Genomic DNA, 21,745 nt, shown 5'->3' with positions numbered 1-21,745 from the left:
TCTTCGAATTCGAAGATTGAAGCCCATGGGAGGAAGGAAGGACTGTAACGAAGTAACGGCCAGGTATTTACAGTGTTTACTTTTTATCTCTACTGAGCCCAGACTTTACTACGAGTTAACTTTTTTGTTTTTCGTTTTATACTTAGAGAAAAAATAAATAAAAAATTTGTTTTAGTGACAATTTTCGGTTTGGTGCAGGTTTGGGTGAAGTCCTCAATCATAATACAAGTTCTGATACCTGTTTGACCCAAAAAAAAAAAAAAAAAAAAAAAAAATCCAAAATCTAGGTAACCAAAGAGGACTTATTAGTGATGTTAAAAATGACAAAATCAATCGGAAAAAGTCTTTCATGTTGACAAATTGGTACACAATACTGACAATAGTTTTGGTCTCACGTATGCAAAAGCCGGCATTTAGGTACAACTGTTTGGTCTCTCACTCATGTAGTTTAGACGACATATGCCAAAGCTAATAAAGCAATTTCCAAAATGTTTATAAACAACGTAGACCTATACCAATCTGAAATAGATCAATACGCCTCTTAACATTAAGTAATATACGAATGAATTTTCATTCTTTAGAAGTGACCCAAAATGGGTATCTCTATTTTCCACTCCATTATTATTTCCTGTGTCCCTGCATCCTATTCCGCTATCAATTTCCTTTCATAATTTTATCAGGCTGGTAATTAACTGAAACAATAAATAGCAAAAGAATGCCTATACACCATTTAAAACCTCTTTCATTAAGACCTAAATAAAGCCTCTACAATCACATAAGCAATTTATGCCGTCATAAGTCGTCGTCGTCATCTGAAGGAAAACAGAAGTGCCAATGATAGCAGAGTTGTTATGACCTTGGAGTTATCTCGCGCTTGTCCTGCAAAGTTCCGTTGAAGCCATGTCAAAGCACTCAGATATAACATTGAGGCAAAATACACAAACATGGAATAGAAACCTGAAACTTGCGTGACTTTGCTAAGAATTGATTAATTAGGTGAATTGGAACTCACCAACAATTGAGAGAACATTTATGATATTTGAACATTGAAGGTATGTGAATATGACCACTGTTACAGGGGTTCTAAATTCTCCAAAAAGACATTTAAATCATCATTGGGACCATCCACATTTTTCTCAGGTTCAGCCTTCAATGATTTGATATAATCATGTTATATCACTCAAATGTATATAATAATTTATGATTTCACCTAACTTTGTTGAGGCGTGAACAACTGAGTCAAAACATACCTGCAACTCACATGCCATTGGTGTTCCATCACCTAAGGCTACCTCAGGTTCCACCTTTGAGCCTATTTCACCAGTATATCCACTGATGGTATCCAATGTTTCTTTGGAAACAACTAAATCATGCTTGTAATCATCAGCATTTTCCGGAACTTCAACCTGTAAGGTTCAAAGACCAATAATAGAATTCAGGAATTACTACAAACTATGTAAATAAAATCTGATATCAGAATCATCTCACCCCTGTATCCACTCCATCTTCTTTGTTTGCTTCGACTTCTGATATTCCCTTGTTGAGGGCTTCTGTGTTTTCTGTTGTACCATCATCTTTCAACAACAAGTTCTGAAACGATACAACCTGAATTATATGAAGCTTCTGTATTGTTATATCTCTGATCCTCGTGTGCGATTAAAAAGAAAAAAGAAAAAAGTTCTAGTGAAAGATAGGACTAACCTGACAAATCATTTTATTTTCACTGTTAATCTGATGATCATCGAATACCTCTTTTACACCCAATTCAGCATTGGCATCATTTTCGGCTGCCACATTGTCTTTAACAACACAAAAAACACCCTCACAAGAACCAGCACGTACCTCAGGCTCACCCTGCAATATTACAACTCAACCCAATGAACCCATGAAAAGAAAAAGAAGAAAAATAATAACGAAAGAGGGGACTTGAGATTTATAAACTTGAAGAATCTAAAACTGTATATGGCATTAGTAAATTCTTTTTCACAACAATCATCTCACCAATGCATCCTTTGCTTCTTCTCCAATTGCTTCCTTTATTAATACTGTCTTTCCCTCATCAAGGCTTTCTCTGCTTTTATCTGTACCATCATCTTTCAAAGAGCTCTGAAACAGGACAACCAGCACTAAATTATAAAAAAAATTTGATCGGCTAAAGTTTGATATATAACCAAGTGTTGCACTCTTTTATGGGTTTAGTTCTCTTTCTTATGCCCTTGCCTTTTAGGGCTTTAACCAAACTTTGAGGTCTGAGCACTATCAATGGTTATACTCTTAAGATGAAATAAAGGCTTCGAAGTCTTTACAATTCATGTACAATTCAAAGGCGTTGCTTACAGATTTTCCCTTTCCACAATGCAAAACATCTGAAAGACTGAAACTTGTGTACAGTTTAAAAACAAAAGCCTAGTTACAGTGATGACTAACCTGACAGATGATTGGTTCTTTACCATTGCACTGATGATCATCAAATGCCTCCTTTTCACTAGATTCAGCAGAAGCATCAGTTTCAGCTGCCACATTGTCTTTCAGTGCACTATCCAACCGGTCAACATTTAACTCAGGCTCACTCTGCAATATGCACAACTCAACCCAATTAATATAAACCTCAGCAACTACAAACCAAGAGGAAATTAAAATCTTTAAAATGTAAGGAACTTATTTCGGACCCAACATGCCCCCTAAGAAGAAACATAAAAGAAAAGATATGGCGTAACAGTTATGATTTTAGAACAATCATCTCACCCGCGTATCCATTGCCTCTTCTTTGATTTCTGATATCCCCTTATTAAGGGTTTCTTTGTATTGATTTGCATCATCATCTTTCAAAGATTTCTGCAACAGCACGACCAATATCAACTTATAGTAAAACAAGGCCGGAGCTCACTTATAGTTCAAGACCCCAAAAACTAACTCAAAGTGATAGACATAAATAACCTGACAAATCATTAGGTCTCCATTAGATGCTTCCTTTTCACCTGACTCGGCATTACCATCCCTTTCATCTCCCACATTGTCTTTAACAGCACCCGAAACAGCCTCACTAGCACCAACATTTACCTCACTCTCACCCTGCACCATCACAACACAACCAAATTCAATCAAACCGCAACAATTACCGCATTCAAATATCAACCATTACCCGAAAAACAGACTTTAATCACCTGTTCATCGCCCGGTTTCGCCAAATAAAAACTGAGCCTTTCGCCTTTGAGCACAACAATGGGCAGCCGGCCAAAATCCCACCCTAAAACCCTACACACAACCTGAGCAAAAGCCCTATGAGCTCTCTTCTTCTTCGTCTTGCTTATCGAAACCGCGTGCTGAACAAGCCCGGTACAACCCTTGATCTTCTTCGTCTTCCCCAACCCACCACACACCAAGCAATAGAACTCACCACTATCCCAATTCCCCTCGTAATAACTCCTCAACCCACTCTCCTCCACAAACAAATTCAACAACAACTTGTACTCCTCATTCTCCTCATCTCCAACCTTGCAATCCTCTTCTTCCTCCTCACTCTCGGACCCACTACCCGACCCGGCATTGCCCTTAGAGAATCCGCCGCAGGCCTCCAAGGCCCGGTTGTGTAGCCGAAGCGCGTGGTGCCTCAACTGCTCTTCCGCCGACGCCGGAGCCAAATTGAGCTTGGCTGAAGTCACTGTCCACCCAGATGAGGGCCACTCAGAGGTTGAGTCATCGTTCGAGGCCGGACCCGGGCATTCCCAACGCGGGTCGGGTTGCGAGGGCTTCTTGTTGCTGCTGGGAAATTCAATTTCGGTTCTTGCCTTCCTCTTGGTGGTGGGGCCTTCTTGGGCGGCGATCGGGTACGGCAATTGGGGGTTTCCGCCATTTGGGGTGGCTCGGATTGTGGAATTGGGAAAGGGATTGGGGTTTCGGCGATTTTTTGCCGGGGGACCTTGGTGCCAGAGAGAGTGGAGGTAAATGACTTCGTCTCTGAGTCTTTGTTCATAATAGGGATCCATTGCTGCAATTTGAACAAGAAGAAGAAGAAGCAGTTGGGGAAAGAAAGAGTGGAGCTTTTGGAGGGGGGGGGGGGGGGGGGGGGGGTCTATAGATTTATGGGATGCTGCCACGTATTGCTAAACCCCTCAAGGTTAGAATATTGGTCCAAACCGAAAGGCAATGGGAATTAAAACTATAAAAGTGATTTAGTTTCGGACCTCCTTATTTTAATGTGAGATAAGAGTTGAGCATCATATTAAAAAAATAAAAAAAAAGAGTTGAGCATCATATTAAAAAAATAAAAAATAACTTGATAAGAAATCGACATGATAATTAAAACTCACTCATCTAATAAGAAACACAAATCAGATAAGACCTATTAAAACTTCATACCCACTCTGATTCAAGTATGTTGTTTATTTTCTTTTCAAAACGTCATTCTAGAACTATGGACTTTTCACTTATGTTGTCGATAGATTAAATAGTCGTGTTATACTTGGTTCTCAACATTTTCACTTATGTTGTCGTTCAGTCGTTTTAAACATTAAATGAATACTTTTCTCATGGTCCTTTTTTTTTTATTGAATAGTAATCTTCTTTAGACATGTACAACCAAAGAATGTAGACTTGCAAAAATTCTTGTGTGGTATCACTATCATCCAACAAGAATATGAAAAAATACCACTTCTCCAAACTACATTCCAAATTTCCAATCAACAAGGGATGATGAAGCTTGATTCATTACTAAAATCTAATGAACAAGAGGATTTTGGGTTCAATTTTCACTGGTTTGCTTTGCCTCCTTGCCAATTCAGATTGGCTTTTGAATTCCGGTGATTAGGAGTGTAGGACATGAGATTAATCTTATTATTTAAAGTGTCTCATAGTTAATGAAAAGTAAAGAGAGGAGACACCCTTCAACAGCCCCATTTTACTCATTATCCTCGGAGTTATGTATTCAAAAACATGTGTGAAATTCCTTGACACACTGCAAAGATAACTAACCTACGGGCAAAAGCTTAAAAATATTGTAGGATCATAAATTGCCTTGCTAGCTGTGCTTAATTCATTGCAATAGAGATGAAGGTACGAGATACCAACAGCGAGATTAGAAGATACGAAATGTTCAACCACATTTGACCAAAAAAAAAAAAAAATGTTCAACCACTTGATATACAACGCACAAGGACTTGAACCCATTAATGGGATATACTTGATCCCTTCAGACCAAAAATAATAATAATAATAATACTTGAACCCATTAATGGAAAATTCAATATAAGCTCTAAGTAACAAGAGGCGTTTAATATCACAAGTGTGACTGTATATTTCAAATTTTCAAAAGTGACCTATCTAGCATATTGTATATGACACCAGTGTGAGATGACCCAGACCTGAAGTTTTTATTTTTGGGCTCTTGACCATTTACTCAATTTGGGCCTAACAAATGCTCATTTACTCCACTAAAAGATTTGTGTGTCCACTTATCTAATTGGCCAATTTAAATGTAAAAAGACAAGATTGTCCTTTAAATAATTAAAAAGTCATTGGAGACTTCGCCAGAATCCCGTCACCGACCGCGGGAATCCAGTGACTTCCGCGGGAATCCAGTCACCTGTCGCCTGAATCCGATCACCGGTCGCTAGAGGTTTCCAAAGAGGTTGCCGGAGACTTTTATAAAGTTTATTGGGGGGCAATAAAACATGACGCCGGACTTCGATCACCGGTCCGGAGGTTGCAGGAAGTTGGCAAAGAGGTCGTCGAAGACTTTTATTACCCCCTAATAAATTTTTATTGGGGGGGCAATAAAAAGTTTATTAGGGGACAACAAAGTTTATTGGGAGGCAATAAAAAGTTTATTGGGTATTATTGGGGGTAATAAAAAGTTTATTGTGGGGCACTAAAACCAGATACCGGTCGCCAGATTTAGGCCTCTAGTGACCGGATTCCGGCAACCGGTGATGGGAGTCCGACGGCCGGTCACCGGAGTCCCGCGAGAGGTCACCGGATTCTAGCGGCCAGCAACCGGAGTACGGTTAAGTCTCTCTCTCTAAGTGACAAAGGGAGAGAGGACAAAATTATCCCAAAAAAAAATTAAAAAAAATAATAAAATAACTTAATTGGGTATTAAGGTAAAAAAATATGTAATTTGTTGGTTAAGTAGGCAATCTTATAAGATGTTTGAGTAAATGATGTCAGTGTGGCTCAAATTTAGGTCAATGGACATTTTTCCTTTATTTTATTTTTATTATTTGTCAAACAAAAAATTTCATTAATTTAAAAGGCCATTACAAAGAGGCTTAAAAGAACTCCCAATAGCCTATTACAAACAACACACAACATAGGCCCAAACAAAAAAAAAAACAGTAACATAGTGTAGCCCAAGAATGAGCTGCCACGCCACGACCAGCGACCACACCGTCGTGAAAGACAGAGCCTCCATTCCATCGTGAAGCAAACATCGGTAATAGCCTTCCATTGCAACGGATCGAGCAAGACCTTCAAACCTCCAGAAATCACCGTAATCATCACATGCATCAAGAACCTAAAGAACCAGAGACACAGCAACCGAATGAAATGAGTCTGGATAAACCGGATGAAGGTGAGATCTTGGGGAGGACCGAAAAGACAGGTACCCGAAGGTACACAGTCCCTTGTTGCATCACCTCGTGCGATAGTGAAAAAACCAAAGCTCTGAAGAGCCAATGAACCAAACAAAGCAAAACAAGGGAGATGAAGAGGATGGAAACAAATGAATCTAAGAAATTTGAAATCGAAAACAAAGAGACCTAAGCAAGGTCAGAACAGAGATGAACTTTGAGCAAAACCGCTGAATATGACAGGCATGGAAAAAACCGAAAGAAAGAAAACCAAAAGGGAATACAGAACCAGCAAAAACAGAAGAGAAATCTAGATCTATGATCCCCCCTCTCAAGCCATTGATCGAGATCTGGCGAGAGAGGGGGGAGGAGAAGGTGGAAGAACTTATCGGTTTGCTTTTTTCAGAGAGAGAGAGAGGTTTCCTTTCGATCCAGACCTAGAGTTAAACAAACAAACCCACTCTAAGAGGGAGTCATCATACCTTCGCTTTCTTTAACTCCCTTTCCCCTACTTCATCTTCATCTTCATCTTCATCTTCATCTTCCTCTTCATCTTCATCTTCATCTTCATCTTCATCTACTTCACGAACCTAAATTGGGAAAACCAAGAAATCAACACCGGTATCTCCTTTAACAAATCATTAGCAATCAAATAAGAACACAGTATGTTTACCTTTCGTTTTTGAGAACTTTTCTTACCATTTGAATCCTGCAAGAATCAATTTCATATCCATCAATAAGCAAAGAAAGCTACGGTAAAAGTCATTCTTCCCTTAAAACATGAAGTGCAGACAAGAATTAAAAAAAAATATACCTCTTTAGATTTCTCAAATTCATCCACCAAATTCTTCAAAGCTTCTTGATCACTACTCTGAATACGCACACAAGTTAAACAACAATCAATATATAGGGAAATGCATCCATTTTCTTTGTTAATCCAAAAACAGAACCTTTATCTTTCCAATTACTCCAAAAGAGAAAAACAAATTGCAATACCTCCAGAGACTGAAATCCTTTGATCTTGTCAACTGAAGCAACCGGGTCGGACCCAAAACTGAAGCATCCCAAGTGGTGCCACTTGGTATAACCACGCGCGTCTTTGGTGCCCAGCCTCAGAGCTTTCTTCTCGATCGGTTTCGAGCACTTCTTGCACGAGGACTTGCTGGACTTGGCGTACTCGGCTTCGACATGGGTCGAAGAAGAATCCTTCAGACCAAACGAAAAAAAATAATACTTGAACCCATTAATGGCAAGTTCAATATGAGCTCCAAGTAACTACAGATGCAATAATATTTCTGCAAGAGGCGTTTAATATTTCAAGTGTGACTGTAAATTCCAATTTCCAATTGTATCCCATCTAGCATCATGTAAATGACACCAGTAAGAAACGATCCCGACCTAGAGTTGAACAAACAAACTTACTCTGAAAGCGAGTCATCATACCTTTGATTTCTTCAACTTCCTTTCCCCTACATTTTTATCTTCAGCTTCATGATCTACTTCACGAACCTATTTTGGGAAAAGCAAGAAATCACCACAGGTATCTCCATTAATCTAGCAATCACATAAGAACACAGTATACTTACCTTTAGATTTTGAGAACTTTTCTTTCCATTTGAATCCTGCAATCATCAATCTCATATCCATCAATAAGCAAAGAAAGGAACTAATCTGAAGTGCACAAAAGAAATTAAAAAAATGTACCTCCTCTTTAGATTTCTCAAATTCATCCTTCAAAGCTTCCTGATCACTACTCTGAATACACAAATAAGTAAAACAAACAATCAATACATAGGGAAATGAAGTTGAATCTTCGCACTTCTAAACTTCACCACATCCAGTTTATTGCTTAATCCAAAAACACAACCTTTATATTTCCAGTTACCAGGAAAAAAAAAAAACCCCAAATTGCAGTACCTTGAGAGACTGAAACCCTTTAATCTTGTCAACCGAAGCAACCGGGTCGGACCCAAAACTGAAGCAACACAAGTGGTGCCACTTGGTATAACCACGCGGGTCTTTGGTGCCCAGCCTCAGAGCTTTCTTCTCGATTGGTTCCGAGCACTTCTTGCACGAGGACTTGCCGGACTTGGCGTACTCGGCTTCGACATTGGCGGCCACTTGAGTCGAAGAAGAAGAAGAAGACATTGGGAGGGTTTTTGGGAGCGAATACAGGCGAAACGTTTGGGAGAGAGACTCGAAAGATATCTTTCGAGATCATTCTCAGCTAAAGTGCGCTATCTGTCAATAAAGTAGGGAAATGCACTTTGTCAATAAAGTAGGAGGGGACAGAGTGAAAGCATTCCAAGCTTTAGACAAAGGTGAAAGGTGGTATTGAGATATTTATGGTATGTCGACGTACACATTCCGACGATTGGCCACCTGCCGACCTAGGGGTTTTGGTGAGGCGGGGATGATTAGGAAAGACAAACGGTTGCGTGGGAACTAAAGATACGTAGCATTTGAGAGGAAAGAGGCGCAGGGTTCTATGGGTTTAAGGACTTCCCGCCATTTTTAGTGGAGGCTATACTAGCCCTCAACTGCTTGCTTTTTGAATTTTGATCTGACAGTCCTGTAATTCAATTATTTTTTTTTTGGAATAGAAATTTTTTATTGAAATAACCAAAATTGCATTATACTGGAATGATCGGTCATGGACATGAACTCCTCACTCTCTTCCCTAGAAACCGAACTAGTTACGGGTATGTAACTTAAAACCCTCAAGGATTTATGGGATGCTGCCACGTTTTGCTAAACCCTCAAGCTTAGAAATGCTTTTTACTGTATTGATAAATAGTGAAATGTAATGTAATTTTTAGTTGAGGATATAATTTTTATACTATGATTTTTATTATCATTTTCGGGCGCTTCTTTTTACATGGTTTTATTTGGACCTCCCTATTTTAATGTGAGATAAGAGTCGAGTCAAGCATCATAGAGTCGAGTCAAGCATCATATTAACTTGATAAGAAGTCTGCATGATAATTAGAACTCACATATCCAACAAAAAACATAAATAAGATAAGATCAATGAAAATTCCATACCGCATTCTGATTCAAGTCCATTGTTTATTTTCTTTTCAAAATGTCATTCTAGAACTCTGGACTTTTCACTTATGTTGTCGATAGATCAAATAGTTGTGTTATACTTGGTTCTCAATATTAAACGACTACTTTTCTCATACTCTTTTTTTCTTGTTTTTTTTTTCTCATGGAATAGTAATCTTTCTTTAAACACCAGCAACCGAAACGTGTAAACTCGGTAAAAAATTCTTGTGTGGTATCAATATCATCCAACAAGAAGAGGGAAAATCCACTTCTCCAAACAACATTCCAAATTTCCAATCAACAAGGGATAATGTAGCTTGATTCATTAATGCAATCCAGTCAACAAGGGATCTTGGGTTCAATATTCACTGGTTTGCTTTGCCTGCTTGCCAATTCAGATTAGCTTTCGAATTCGGTTGATTAGGAGTGTAGGACGTGAAATTGATCTTATTATTAACAGTGTGTCATATTTGATGAAGAGAAAAGGGGAAAAACCCTTCAACAGCCCGATTTTATTTATTATCCTCGGAGTTATGTATTCATAAACATAATATGAAATTCCTAGACACACTGCAAAGATAACTAACCTACTGGCAAGAGCTTGAAAATATCCTACTATCACAAATTGCTGTGCAAGCAGTGCTTAATTCATTGCAACAGAGATGAAGGTACGAGGTAACGACATTAATCTTAGGAGATCCGAAAAAGTTCAACTACTTGATAACTACAATGCACTAGGACTGAAGTCACCGTGTGCTTCTGTGCTGGTTGATGGCTTAATAGCCAATACACAATTTCCTTTACAAAGGGGGCTGAGCGTCAACATGATTTCTATATCAAAATCACCTGCTAGAAAAGAACTATGTTGAATACCAACGTGACACTGAATTTCCTAGTAGGATTAGATGACCGTAAAGTTCCTCAAGCTTCAAAGAAATCCTCTGGGACATAAAACTTTAAACCATTGGCCTGCAAAAGAAAAAACTGTAAGCATAGAAGCTTCTTAAATTTATAAGAGGGGGAGAATAATAAAGTAATTCCCAAGCACATATGATGAGAACGCACTTGAAGCATTTTTCAATTAAATTCTGACAGGTGATCAGTTAGTCCAAAACTCTGACAACAGAACTGTGGCAAAATTCAAGAAATTGGCAATTTATAAGGTCCAAAAGGGTAGTAAAACTGCATAGCTTAGCACAACTTTTAAATTTGGCTTAGCCTTGATAGATTGGCATAAGGAAAGCTATCATGCTCAAAGGATAATGGATCAAAGGAAATAGATATTAAGTATGCAACAATGAATACAATTGGAGCATAAAGTATAATATATAACACTTCAATTTGTACCTCTGCAAACTTAAGATCAGCATCACTGTGATCATTGCTTCTTCCAGCAGCATCACCAACATAAAAAGATCTACATTACAAACAGAAAGAGCTTTTATTTATAATGATGTTTGCATCCATTTAATAACAAATGCAATAGAGAAAAAGAAAAAAGAAGAAGACAAACTAAGCTTAGTAAGGTAGCATTTCTAATGAATCTATGTGAAAAGTAGTGATGTGTAATCCCAGAAAAAAAAAAAAAATAGGAGTTCAATAACTGATTCATATCAATGGAAATGCCAGAGTTGAAGTGTTGTTCCAACATATGCCACAACCCCGGTTTGGGTTTGCGAAAGGGGTCTTCTCCTTGACTCGTCCCACAAGCTATGAAAACCTGGATACAGATAACTGAAATTCATCTCCTTGCATATATAACGGTAAGGAAAAAAAATGCAGTGTATATCTTCTAAATAATGGTCTCATCATAAGGTACTCTTTTACCAAGTTATATATAACATCTGAAATATTGCTGAAACCTGAAGCGCTCAAATCTTATATTCATGCCAGAAACTAAAGTTATCATCTTTAAAGAAATGCTACTAAGTTACTATTCATTGTTGCAGGGTAAGAAATCAACAAATGATTAAGGATAAATGGCATTCCAAAGTAAGATAGATTTATTCTTTCATCAGAAAGGAACATAAGAAATTACCTGAATTGGGACCTTCACTTCCTTAATAAAATCGTTGAGACGTCCAATTTTTGAGTCCACAGCTACTTGTCTCTTATTCTTCCAGCGCTCAATGTTGGCTTCATTCGTGAAGATTACCTGATGATGGAAAAGAGTCAGTGTCATCAAACTTCCAAACAATTAAAAACCATGCAACTAAACATATAAGAATGTCACAATGCCCAAAATCACAAGACTCCTGTATAAAACTTCAATAGCTAAAATGGGCAACAAACATTACACACCAGCTTGTAGCCATCCTCATACAAGCTCCGTAGTTTATCAGGTATTGAAGGATACATTAGGGACCAAGCATCAGCACCGACTCTGACATTAGAGCAACATATTGGTTGTCAATCGAAGAGTTTGATCACAGTTCTGTGAAAAATAAGAAATCTCTTCCTTTGTACAAATGGAAGTTGCTTCATAGCTCATATATTGCTGGAACCTATTGAAAAGAGATATAACTGAAAGACTTTGACCAATGGCCTTAACAGTAGAAGTTGTAGAACAATTTTTCTTGAAATTATAAGTTATCAAGCTTGCTGAAGCCAATTAACATTTAGTGAGATTCTTAAATGGCCCATGAATGATTTCATGATATATACGAATAGTGACTTCAGCTACATTCTCAAAAGTCTCTTAGCCTATAAATTATATTCCATAATTTGTCATAAAGACATGGTTGGATTATAAAATATAGTCCCATGTCTGCATAGTATGGACCTACAGACTAGATTCTTTACTATACATCAAAAGGCATCAATAATGCATAAGATAAATGTTAAAAATGCTTTCTACATGATTGACTATTGACTTTCAAAAATTTAAAGTATATATACACATTTCATCACATTCTACTAAACATAATATTCAGAGATAAGTTTATTCCACCAACGGAATGAGAAGTGGAATAAACTGCAAAAGAAACTAAAGTGCACGAAACATCATATTGGTCATACCTCCTAACATCAGTATTTGCAAGACATCCATCAAAATCAAAAGCAGCAATTTTACTTGAATCATGCAGACCATCATCCTGTAGGCAGAATGAAAATTGAATAACATTAAACTGTTGATGCTCAAAGATATCATATTATGTCAGACCACTAAAGTACTATTGCATTTGTATAAATGAGACTTAAAGATCATAAAATCTGTGACCAATAAATACACACAGGATCATATGTCTGCTATGTAGAGCGAGAAAAGCGATAAAACAAAAACATACATACAAAAGGAAGCATAATACTTGGTAAATGAAGTAAGCCACTATAATATTCTTAAATATACAAACACACACAAATGAATGAAGTTGAGCTTTCTACCTATCTGAATTATCAAAGAAGATCCAATAAGTTTTCCTTTACGAATAAAAATGAAATATCTTACCCTTTCAAGAAATATGATAGTCTGAAATGCCTTCCATTTAGGTGGAAGAGTTGCTTCCTGAATCAGTCAATATTTCCAACATAAGAAAAACAAAGGTAAAGGGTACAGCTACAGAAGCAAGGAAAGATTTCTTTAATACCACAAAATTCACAGATGTACATTGAAGGTATATTCAAAATATACTTGGGCCAAAACCAAATACATGGAAGGATATTCTGCAGTGTGAAAGAAAACAGAGGAAATGGATCAGACCTTGTACTTGTCCTTCACATCAGACACTGAAAAGGATATTTCCAGGTTAGATACCTGCAAGTAAAATACAGAATGATTAAGTTGATGATAAGAACTAAAAGAATTCATACTACAAAGCAGACATGAGAAATGAATTCCTGAGCCCTATGAGTCACACTTGCACCTAGATGTTGATGTGGAAGTTAATAACCCTTCTAGGCTACAGGTAATTATTAGGAGTCCGTGTGATACATTTGTTCATTTAAGAAAGAAAGAATAATGAGGATACAACTCCATATTATAAATATATGTCACTGCTCTTTATTCAAAAAAAAAATATATATATATATATATGTCACTGCAGGTATGTACTTGGGAAAAGAATGGAAAGACAGCAACACAGAGGATATAAGGAATTACCACCTAAAAAGAATTTAAAAAACAAAACAAAAAATGAACATAAAGCTTAAGATGGACATAGGAAGAACCATCCTTTCCTATGTTTGCAAGCAATTCCCTTATATCTTGGCATGAAATATACTTGAACCCTTCAGACAAAAAAAAAAAAGTACTTGAATCCATTAATGGCAACTTCAATATGAGCTCTAAGTAACTACAGATGCAATAATATTCTGCAAGAGGTGTTTAATATCGCAAGTGTGACTACATATTCCAATTTCCAATTGTAGCCCATCTAGCATCATGTACATGTCACCAGTAAGAGACCATCCAGATTCCAGACCTAGAGTTGAACAAACAAACCTACTCTAAAAGGAAGTCATCATACCTTCGCTTTCTTCAACTCCCTTTCCCCTACTTCATTTTCACCTTCATCCACTTCACAAACCTATTGGGAAAACCAAGAAATCAACACAGGTATCTCCATTAATCTAGCAATCAAATAAAAACACAGTATTTTTACCTTTTGTTTTTGAGAACCTTTCTTTCCATTTGAATCCTGCAAGAATCAATTATATATCCATCAATAAGCAAAGAAAGGTACGGTAAAATTCATTGTTCCTTTAAAACATGAAGAGCAGACAAAAAAATTAAAAAAAACCTCCTCTTTGGATTTCTCAAATTCATCCACCAAATTCTTCAAAGCTTCCTGATCACTGCTCTGAGTACACACACAAGTTAAACAACAATCAATATATAGGGAAATGCATCCATTTTCTCTGTTAATCCAAAAACCGAACCTTTATCTTTCCAATTACCAAAAAAACAAAACCCAAATTGCAATACCTTTAGAGACTGGAACCCTTTAATCTTGTCAACCGAAGCAACCAACTCGGACCCAAAACTGAAGCAACCCAGGTGGTGCCACTTGATCGCGTCAAAACCACGCGCGTCTCTGGTGACCAAGCCCAGCCTCAGAGCTTTGGCCTCGATCTTTTTCGAGCACTTCTTGCAAGAGGACCTGTTGGACTTGGCGTACTCGGCGGTGACATGGGTCGAAGAAGAAGAAGACATTGGGGGTTTTTGGGAGCGAATACAGGCGAAACGTTTCGGGGTTTGGAAGAAACGTTTCGGAGAATGACTCGGAATTAGGGGTTTTGGGAAGGCGGGGATGATTAGGCAAGAGATGATCGATTTACAGACAATTGCGATGGGTAGCATTTGAGAGGAAAGAGGCGTAGGGTTTTAGGGGTTTAAGGACTTCCCGCCATTTTCAGATGAGGCTACTAGCCCTCAACTCCTTTTGCTCTTAAACAGTCTTGTAATCGATGTAAAATAGTCAAAAAAAAAAAAAAACCAAAGGATAGTGAAAATTAATTTAATCAAATATACTCTTATATTCTCCAATATGATCAACGAAATCCATTAGTAAACTAATTCATCAATTTCCTCATAAATTGGTGATGATGATAGTCCACTTAGGGTCAGTTTTTAGCTTTGAACATGTAAATGGTCTGTTTCTTGCACGATTGAAGGTCAAAATCTAGTTTGAGTGGGCAACACTAGCTATATGAAGAAATTAATGGATTAGTTAAGGATTGGCTATAATCAATCACATCGGAGAGTACAATGACACAAGCGAACATATTAGAAGTTTAGAGACTCAAATGATTTTAGCTAAATAACAACTTTTAATTTCAAAACTAAAAAACGACCATGTTTTTCTCAACGTTTGACAACATGATCATGATTATTTGATAAGATAAAATGTCTTTCATTCAAACATATTATAATTCCATGCTTACCAAAAGAACTTTCATTCAAATATATTAATTTACATACTAATAACAATCACAACGCTTATTAAGGGATTACAACCAACGACATATATACATCAATAGAATAAGGCTAAACTGCCTAAACATCCTGATTCGAAAGATGAGAGACTTACAGGTCAATATATCTAACGATGAGAATAAGACTGCGCAACTAACCACCAAAAGGGCCAAAATGACCAAAATAGTTGACAATAACTGAGAGTCTGAGACAAATGACCACTATAGAAAATTATTGGGTTGGTTATCCCATGATATCTCGATCACATCAACGTAGGTTAGTAGTGAAATACACAGCCTTAATTAAGTTGGCAAAAAACTAGGTCCTCTTGACAATAATCCAGCTATCCACATCCAAGCATCCACTGAAATTCGTGACAACAACCTTAACTCGAAAAAGCATGAAATAGTTTGAGATATGAACACATATCCAAAAACCTAGAAATCTCAGAGAACTGAAAAAGTGAAAAGAAGTCACCACCTTATTGTATTTGTCACTGCAATGCAACATCCCTTCCTATCATGATTAGAAACTTTGACCACCCATTGTCGCGTTGGTCTGCACCAAACGCTCTCAATTAATTTACACTTACTGATCCACCAATCACCATAGATTTCTCGAACTTCTCCATACAAATAGTGAACTGTACTTGCAAATTAATCCACTGATCTCAATAGCTCCCGGCCCCTTTCAAAATCTCACTCTCCATCCATAACAACTGCGTCAAACTAATGTGACCTCTCACATTACAGCAGAACATGCCGCCAAACCAGGGGCTTCGCCATCATTATATCAATATTTGATTGACAAGAATATTTTTAATAATTTTTCATTACGGTGTGGATGCGTCGTGGCATTGATCATTTGATCAGCAGAATAAGATATACTATAGTAGCCCTTTTCTTTTACTCGACATGTGAATAATATGTGAATGCAATCTTTACTGTATCAATTAGATTAAGAGTTTCATAGCTGAAAAATGTGCATCGATCGATCATAGTATAGCTCCAGCTAATTAGATATATAGTTAATTCATTTGATAGAGATACAGCATTTGACAACTACATCATTGATATGGTCACCATCTTCTTCGGGTGAGCTTACTGCTAAATTAGCTTTTCATTTTTTACGCCCCCCTCTTCCTTCAATGGATTGGGGTAAATGCATTTGGTCTAAGTACATTACGCCTCGTATCTCATTGTTGACATGGAAGGTGTTAAGGGGCAGGGTGCTTACTGATGAGTTTTTGCAGAAAAGGGGAGTCTCTTTGGCTTCTCGTTGTGGTCTTTGCTCTCTTAATTTGGATTCTGTAGATCACATATTTCTTCATTGCCCATTTGCTCATGGAATCTGGAACCACATGATTAACCAGTTTGAATTGGGTGTTTTGCCTTGCTCAATATTAGGCGTGTTTCATTTGGGTAACTCTGCTGGATTTAATCCACAGTTAAAAGAGCTATGGTTGGCTTGCTTTACAACAGTTTTATGGTTCATTTGGAATGCTAGAAACAAAGCAAAATATGATGGCCGGGTGTTTCATGTGGGTGTGATTTGTCGAATGATATCAGGGCACATTCAGTATGCTAGTCGACTTGCTCACGGTAACATACATAACACCATAAGCGATCTCCGGATATTGAAGAGGTTTGGTGTCCAATGTAAGCCTCGCAATGCTCCTAGGAGAATTGAAGTCAATTGGCAGCCTCCACCTTCTGGGTGGATTAAAATTAACTCTGATGGTGCTTGGAAGCATGGTTCTAATGTGGGGGGTTATGGTGCGGTCTTTCGAGATTACAGGGGTCATGTTCTGGGTGCTTTCTCTGCTAATCTTGAAATTCCTAGCTCTGTTGCTGCGGAAGTGATGGCAGTCATCAAGGCCATTGAACTTGCTTGGGTTAGAGACTGGAAACATATTTGGCTGGAAGTGGATTCCTCTCTTATCCTTGACTTTCTTCGCAGTCCTAATTTAGTTCCTTGGATGCTTCGCATCGAATGGCGCAATTGCTTGTATCGTATTTCTCAAATGAACTTCCGCTCATCACACATTTTTCGAGAAGGTAATCAAGTTGCGGATGCATTAGCGAATTTTGGTACAGCTTCTACAAGCTTGTTTTGGTGGGACTCTGCTCCACCCTTTATACTTGCACATTGTAACAGAGACCAATTAGGTCTTCCGAACTTTCGTTTTCGTTAGTGTCATGTACGCTTTCCTTTTATCTGGGAGGTTTTGGCTTTGGTCCCCCTCCTTTGTATTTTGGTTTTCCTTCTCTTAATTTAAGTGGATAGGTAGGATCCTTCCTCACCTATCCAAGCCTTTTAAAAAAAAAAAACTACATCACGCGTGTGTGATGTGTGGCGTATTAAATTCTAGTAAATGGGATTGAACTGGGTACTTCCAACCTTCCCATTAAAAATATGAAGATCCATTCACTTTCCAGGAAGCTTATGGGAAGTTCTAGTATAGAGGTACTTACTCCACCAAGACCTTATTTATAGGGGTTATGTATCAGTTTATGTCACCTACAAATTTACCTTAGTGTAGAAACTTAATTACGTACTATATATATACTTGATCCCTTGTTTTCCAAGTTAAAAAGATTGATCGAAGAGCACTGCATATATCATGGCGATGATAGGGGTCGACATTGTCGTAGGAAAAACATTGGAACACCTGTATGATGATGTTGAAAAGTTGATTAGCAGGAATCTGATGTTTGAATCCCTCTGCAAAGACACCAAATCCAAGCTAGACACTTTGAAACCACTGATCCAAGAGATGGTGCAATGCAACCAGCGGCTGAATCAACCAGACACGAAACTCGAACCGTTAGAAGCATTAATAAAGGGTGGCCTAGAGCTCGTCAGCAAGTGCTCTAAGATCCGTCTGTGGAACATCTACAAGAAGTACAAGTACACCAGCAAATTTCTTGAATTAAATGAATCTCTTCAAAAACAGTTGGATGCACTCAACGTGCAGGTGGCAAGCGATGTGAAAAAGATACTAGAGGTGATCGGGCGCCTAGATCCTATGAATCAAAACCAACAACTACCTGAACTTCCAGAGTTTGTAGTTGGCTTGGATGTTCCCTTGAAGGACTTGAAGAGCAAGCTTCTTGAGGATGATGAGGTATCGATGCTCGTGCTGACTGCTCCGGGAGGATGTGGGAAAACTACTTTGGCTACTATGTTTTGCCAAGATGAAGAAGTCAAAGGTATGTATGTAGAGTAGTTTTTTTGCTCATCCAATTGACTATGGGATATATATATATATATACTTTGGAAAAATTAAGTAACACTTCACTTTCTTATTCTGATTTGGATAGATAAATTCAAGAACAATATCATCTTCATTCCTGTATCAAAAAATCCTAACTTGGATCAAATAGTACAACAACTATATGGACGCAATAGTTCCTCGGCTCCCCGAAACAAAGAAAATGCAATTGAGTCGTGGGCATCGTGGCGAAGACTATGGAATAAAAATCAAGACCCCTTATTGTTGGTCTTTGATGATGTTTGGTCAGGATATAGATCAGAATTTATTCTTGACAAGTTTGTTCAACTAAAAATGTCAAATTACAAAATTTTAGTCACATCAAGATTTGAACTTCTGAGATTTGGTTCTCCATATCGTTTACCATTATTGGAGTTTGACAATGCTATGAAACTTTTTCATCATTCGGCATCGTTAGGAGATAAGAGTTCTCATATTCCAAAAGATCTTGCAAGAAAGGTGAGTGATTTTGATTGGTTTGCACTAATTAAACTTGCTTGACTTTTCAAGTAAAATAATAATAATAATAATAATAATAATAATTGTTATTATTATTATTATTATTTCATTTTCTATGATCGATTTTCATGAAAGAATATACTGATATTATTTTGAGAAACTTTGATTAATAGTATTTATAAATAATTGATTTGAAGACTTTAAGTACCTGCAGGTAGTAGTGCGTTGCAAAGGATTTCCACTTGGCATTACAGTGGTGGGAAGATCACTTTACGGACAACCTATAGAGATCTGGATAAACAGAGAAAGAAAGTGGAGTTCTATTCTTGATTTTGAAACTGGATTGTTCTTTGACCTCCGAACCAGCTTAGATGTCTTAGATGAAGAAATGATGGAGTGTTTCTTAGATCTAGCTTCATTTCCTGAAGGCCGAAAAATCCCAGTTACTGCCCTGGTTGATATGTGGGAAGAGTTATACGATCTGCATGAAGATACAGATACGTGGTGCATGGGAAACCTTTATGAACTCAGCAATCGGAGTTTAGTTAATATTCTGGACAGAAGGTATGCATATGCACCAGCAAGCTTTTATTGTATGTTTCTCGATCTTGATCTTGTACTTACTCCTTAAATTTATTATTGCGGCCGAGACACTAGTTGCCATGCACAACTGCACTAGTCTAGTTTCGATTCATAACTTTCTATATATGCAAGGTTGAAAAAGTCTCCTTATAGATAAAACGTACGAAACTTAATCCTTTCTATCTTAACCAATCAGGAGTATAAAGAGGGAGAGGCTTCCCAGGGATACATTCTATGGTCACCACTTTGTTATCCAGCATGATATACTTAGAGAGCTGGCTATCTACCACTCTAAACAAGTCCCCGTAGAGGATAGAAAACGAATGATTATAGACTCATCTGGAGACAATCTCATTCCCAAGTGGTGGAGAGAACAGAAGCATCAAACCATCAAGGCTCGCCTATTATCTATCACAACAGGTTTCCCCATCTCTCTCTCTCTACAGTATAATTACACACACACACAACATACACACACACATATATATGTATATATATTAAGACTTGATTCACATTCAAATTTTCCCCACCCTCAATGTACTTCATCAAAAGACATATTTTTTGTTTGCAGACCAAAATTTCTCAGCAAATTGGCCCAGCATGCAACTACCAGAAGTAGAGGTTCTAGTGTTGAACTTGCAGAAGAATGGCAAATGTGACTTACCTGAATTTGTGGAGAAAATGGATAAACTGAAGGTACTGATAGTCACATGTGATTATTTGTTACGTGCGCAATTAAGGAATTTTCAACTCCTGAGTTCCTTAGCGTATGTAAAGAGAATCCGATTAGAGGGCATTTTAATTTCTTCAATAACTAACAACCCCATGCAATTGAAGAGTCTACAGAACATATCATTATGCAAGTGTGGCATTAATGGTGGAGCTTTCAGCAACATGGTAGATGCATTTCCAAATATGCAGGAAATGAACCTTGTCCATTGCAATGGATTCAAGGAATTACCTGTAAAGCTCTGTGATCTGGTTCATTTAAAGAAGCTCAGTATCACCAATTGTAAAGGGTTATTTAGGTTGCCTAAAAGGATTGGAAAGTTAGAGAATTTAGAACTACTGAGGCTAAGGGCATGTTACGGGTTGTTGAACTTACCCCGCTCGATTAGGAATCTCAAAAATTTGAAAATTTTTGACATTTGCGATTGCTACAGGATTGCGGCGTTGCCAGAATACATTGGTGAAATGAAGAGTCTAAAGAAGTTTGACATAAGATATTGCCTGTCACTAAAAATGCTGACATAAGATATTGACTGATCAGTCAATTTCGGAACTTGAGCAGTTGGAGGAAGTATTGTGTGATGCCCTTACGCAAAAATTATGGGCACCTTTCTTAGACAGTCTGAAAAAGGTTGACATGGTGGTGGATGATTACTATTCTCCGCCAGTGTTTAACCCATCCCGTTACTTGAACAAACAGATCACGGTGAAGGGAGATAGGAGTTACTTGGCTTAGTGATCACTCTGATCGTCTAAATTTGTCACCCTTGTGATTTGCTTGTAGTTTGTTTGGCACTTGGGAGCTCTAGCTAAGCCCTTAATTTGTAGTTTTAAGTACTTGCTTGGATTTAATGTAAATTTTCTGTTTCTGGATTTAACTACAGCACCTGTTGTCAATCACTTGTCAATTTCATTAAATTACTTTTCAAGTTAATTTCTACTACTTTTTGTTCCATTTTTCACTATATACCTTTGGTGTTATGGATCTGTTGGAACAAAACAAATTTAGTGACATCCCATATACAAGCTGCTTGAGCAACCTATTTGTAATCTCTTATTTCAGATTTCTATACAATAAGAGAACTTGACAGAGAAAGAGAGTCAAACCGTGGAGTCTCAAAGTCCCTCTTCTCATTTTCTTCAAACGTTCTTGATGATTAAGCATCCATAATC

General features: G+C 37.6%; 4 protein-coding genes across 8 annotated transcripts; 1 reads left to right on the top strand and 3 right to left on the bottom strand.

Moving 5' to 3' along the window:
- Window positions 1–525: 525 nt before the first annotated feature.
- Window positions 526–4,053, bottom strand: LOC133728213 (uncharacterized). 3 transcript variants are annotated; one of them, XM_062155620.1, is made up of 10 exons: window positions 3,165–4,053; window positions 2,938–3,072; window positions 2,746–2,835; window positions 2,428–2,571; window positions 2,002–2,106; window positions 1,702–1,854; window positions 1,489–1,605; window positions 1,251–1,406; window positions 1,013–1,147; window positions 526–879 (listed from the first exon to the last, which is right to left on the bottom strand). In XM_062155620.1, exons 1-9 carry the CDS (start codon window positions 3,984–3,986, stop codon window positions 1,073–1,075), a joined length of 1,797 nt encoding a protein of 598 aa, XP_062011604.1. In that variant the 5' UTR covers window positions 3,987–4,053; the 3' UTR covers window positions 526–879; window positions 1,013–1,072. The 3 variants fall into 3 exon arrangements, with proteins under 3 accessions (XP_062011604.1, XP_062011605.1, XP_062011606.1); XM_062155621.1 differs by having other exon boundaries at window positions 1,489–1,590; XM_062155622.1 differs by lacking the exon at window positions 1,013–1,147.
- Window positions 4,054–6,171: 2,118 nt separating this feature from the next.
- LOC133732176 (polynucleotide 3'-phosphatase ZDP-like) lies at window positions 6,172–8,775 on the bottom strand. Of its 2 annotated transcripts, XM_062159660.1 has the most exons (9): window positions 8,484–8,773; window positions 8,271–8,321; window positions 8,153–8,188; window positions 8,010–8,075; window positions 7,563–7,772; window positions 7,381–7,437; window positions 7,240–7,275; window positions 7,049–7,156; window positions 6,172–6,511 (listed from the first exon to the last, which is right to left on the bottom strand). In XM_062159660.1, the coding sequence occupies exons 1-9, from the start codon at window positions 8,712–8,714 to the stop codon at window positions 6,290–6,292; spliced, it is 1,017 nt and encodes a 338-aa protein (XP_062015644.1). In that variant the 5' UTR covers window positions 8,715–8,773; the 3' UTR covers window positions 6,172–6,289. The 2 variants fall into 2 exon arrangements, with proteins under 2 accessions (XP_062015644.1, XP_062015645.1); XM_062159661.1 differs by having other exon boundaries at window positions 6,369–7,156; window positions 7,240–7,277; window positions 7,380–7,437; window positions 8,484–8,775.
- A 1,508-nt stretch (window positions 8,776–10,283) lies between these two features.
- Window positions 10,284–15,008, bottom strand: LOC133728212 (polynucleotide 3'-phosphatase ZDP-like). 2 transcript variants are annotated; one of them, XM_062155619.1, is made up of 12 exons: window positions 14,539–15,006; window positions 14,354–14,413; window positions 14,216–14,251; window positions 14,081–14,140; window positions 13,315–13,368; window positions 13,063–13,119; window positions 12,633–12,709; window positions 11,916–11,997; window positions 11,653–11,769; window positions 11,219–11,334; window positions 10,962–11,031; window positions 10,284–10,583 (listed from the first exon to the last, which is right to left on the bottom strand). In XM_062155619.1, exons 1-12 carry the CDS (start codon window positions 14,911–14,913, stop codon window positions 10,536–10,538), a joined length of 1,152 nt encoding a protein of 383 aa, XP_062011603.1. In that variant the 5' UTR covers window positions 14,914–15,006; the 3' UTR covers window positions 10,284–10,535. The 2 variants fall into 2 exon arrangements, with proteins under 2 accessions (XP_062011603.1, XP_062011602.1); XM_062155618.1 differs by lacking the exon at window positions 10,284–10,583 and adding an exon at window positions 10,590–10,742 and having other exon boundaries at window positions 14,539–15,008.
- A 3,064-nt stretch (window positions 15,009–18,072) lies between these two features.
- LOC133730973 (probable disease resistance protein At5g66900) lies at window positions 18,073–21,097 on the top strand. Its single transcript, XM_062158461.1, has 6 exons — window positions 18,073–18,740; window positions 18,852–19,261; window positions 19,476–19,825; window positions 20,040–20,263; window positions 20,415–20,539; window positions 20,681–21,097. The coding sequence occupies exons 1-6, from the start codon at window positions 18,152–18,154 to the stop codon at window positions 21,095–21,097; spliced, it is 2,115 nt and encodes a 704-aa protein (XP_062014445.1). The 5' UTR covers window positions 18,073–18,151.
- The last annotated feature ends 648 nt before the right edge of the window (window positions 21,098–21,745 follow it).

Source organism: Rosa rugosa, chromosome 2 (assembly GCF_958449725.1).
Source record: "Rosa rugosa chromosome 2, drRosRugo1.1, whole genome shotgun sequence".
Taxonomy (NCBI): domain Eukaryota; kingdom Viridiplantae; phylum Streptophyta; class Magnoliopsida; order Rosales; family Rosaceae; genus Rosa; species Rosa rugosa.
The sequence above is the reverse complement of the archived record's forward strand: the minus strand, read 5'-3'. Positions and strand labels throughout refer to the sequence as shown.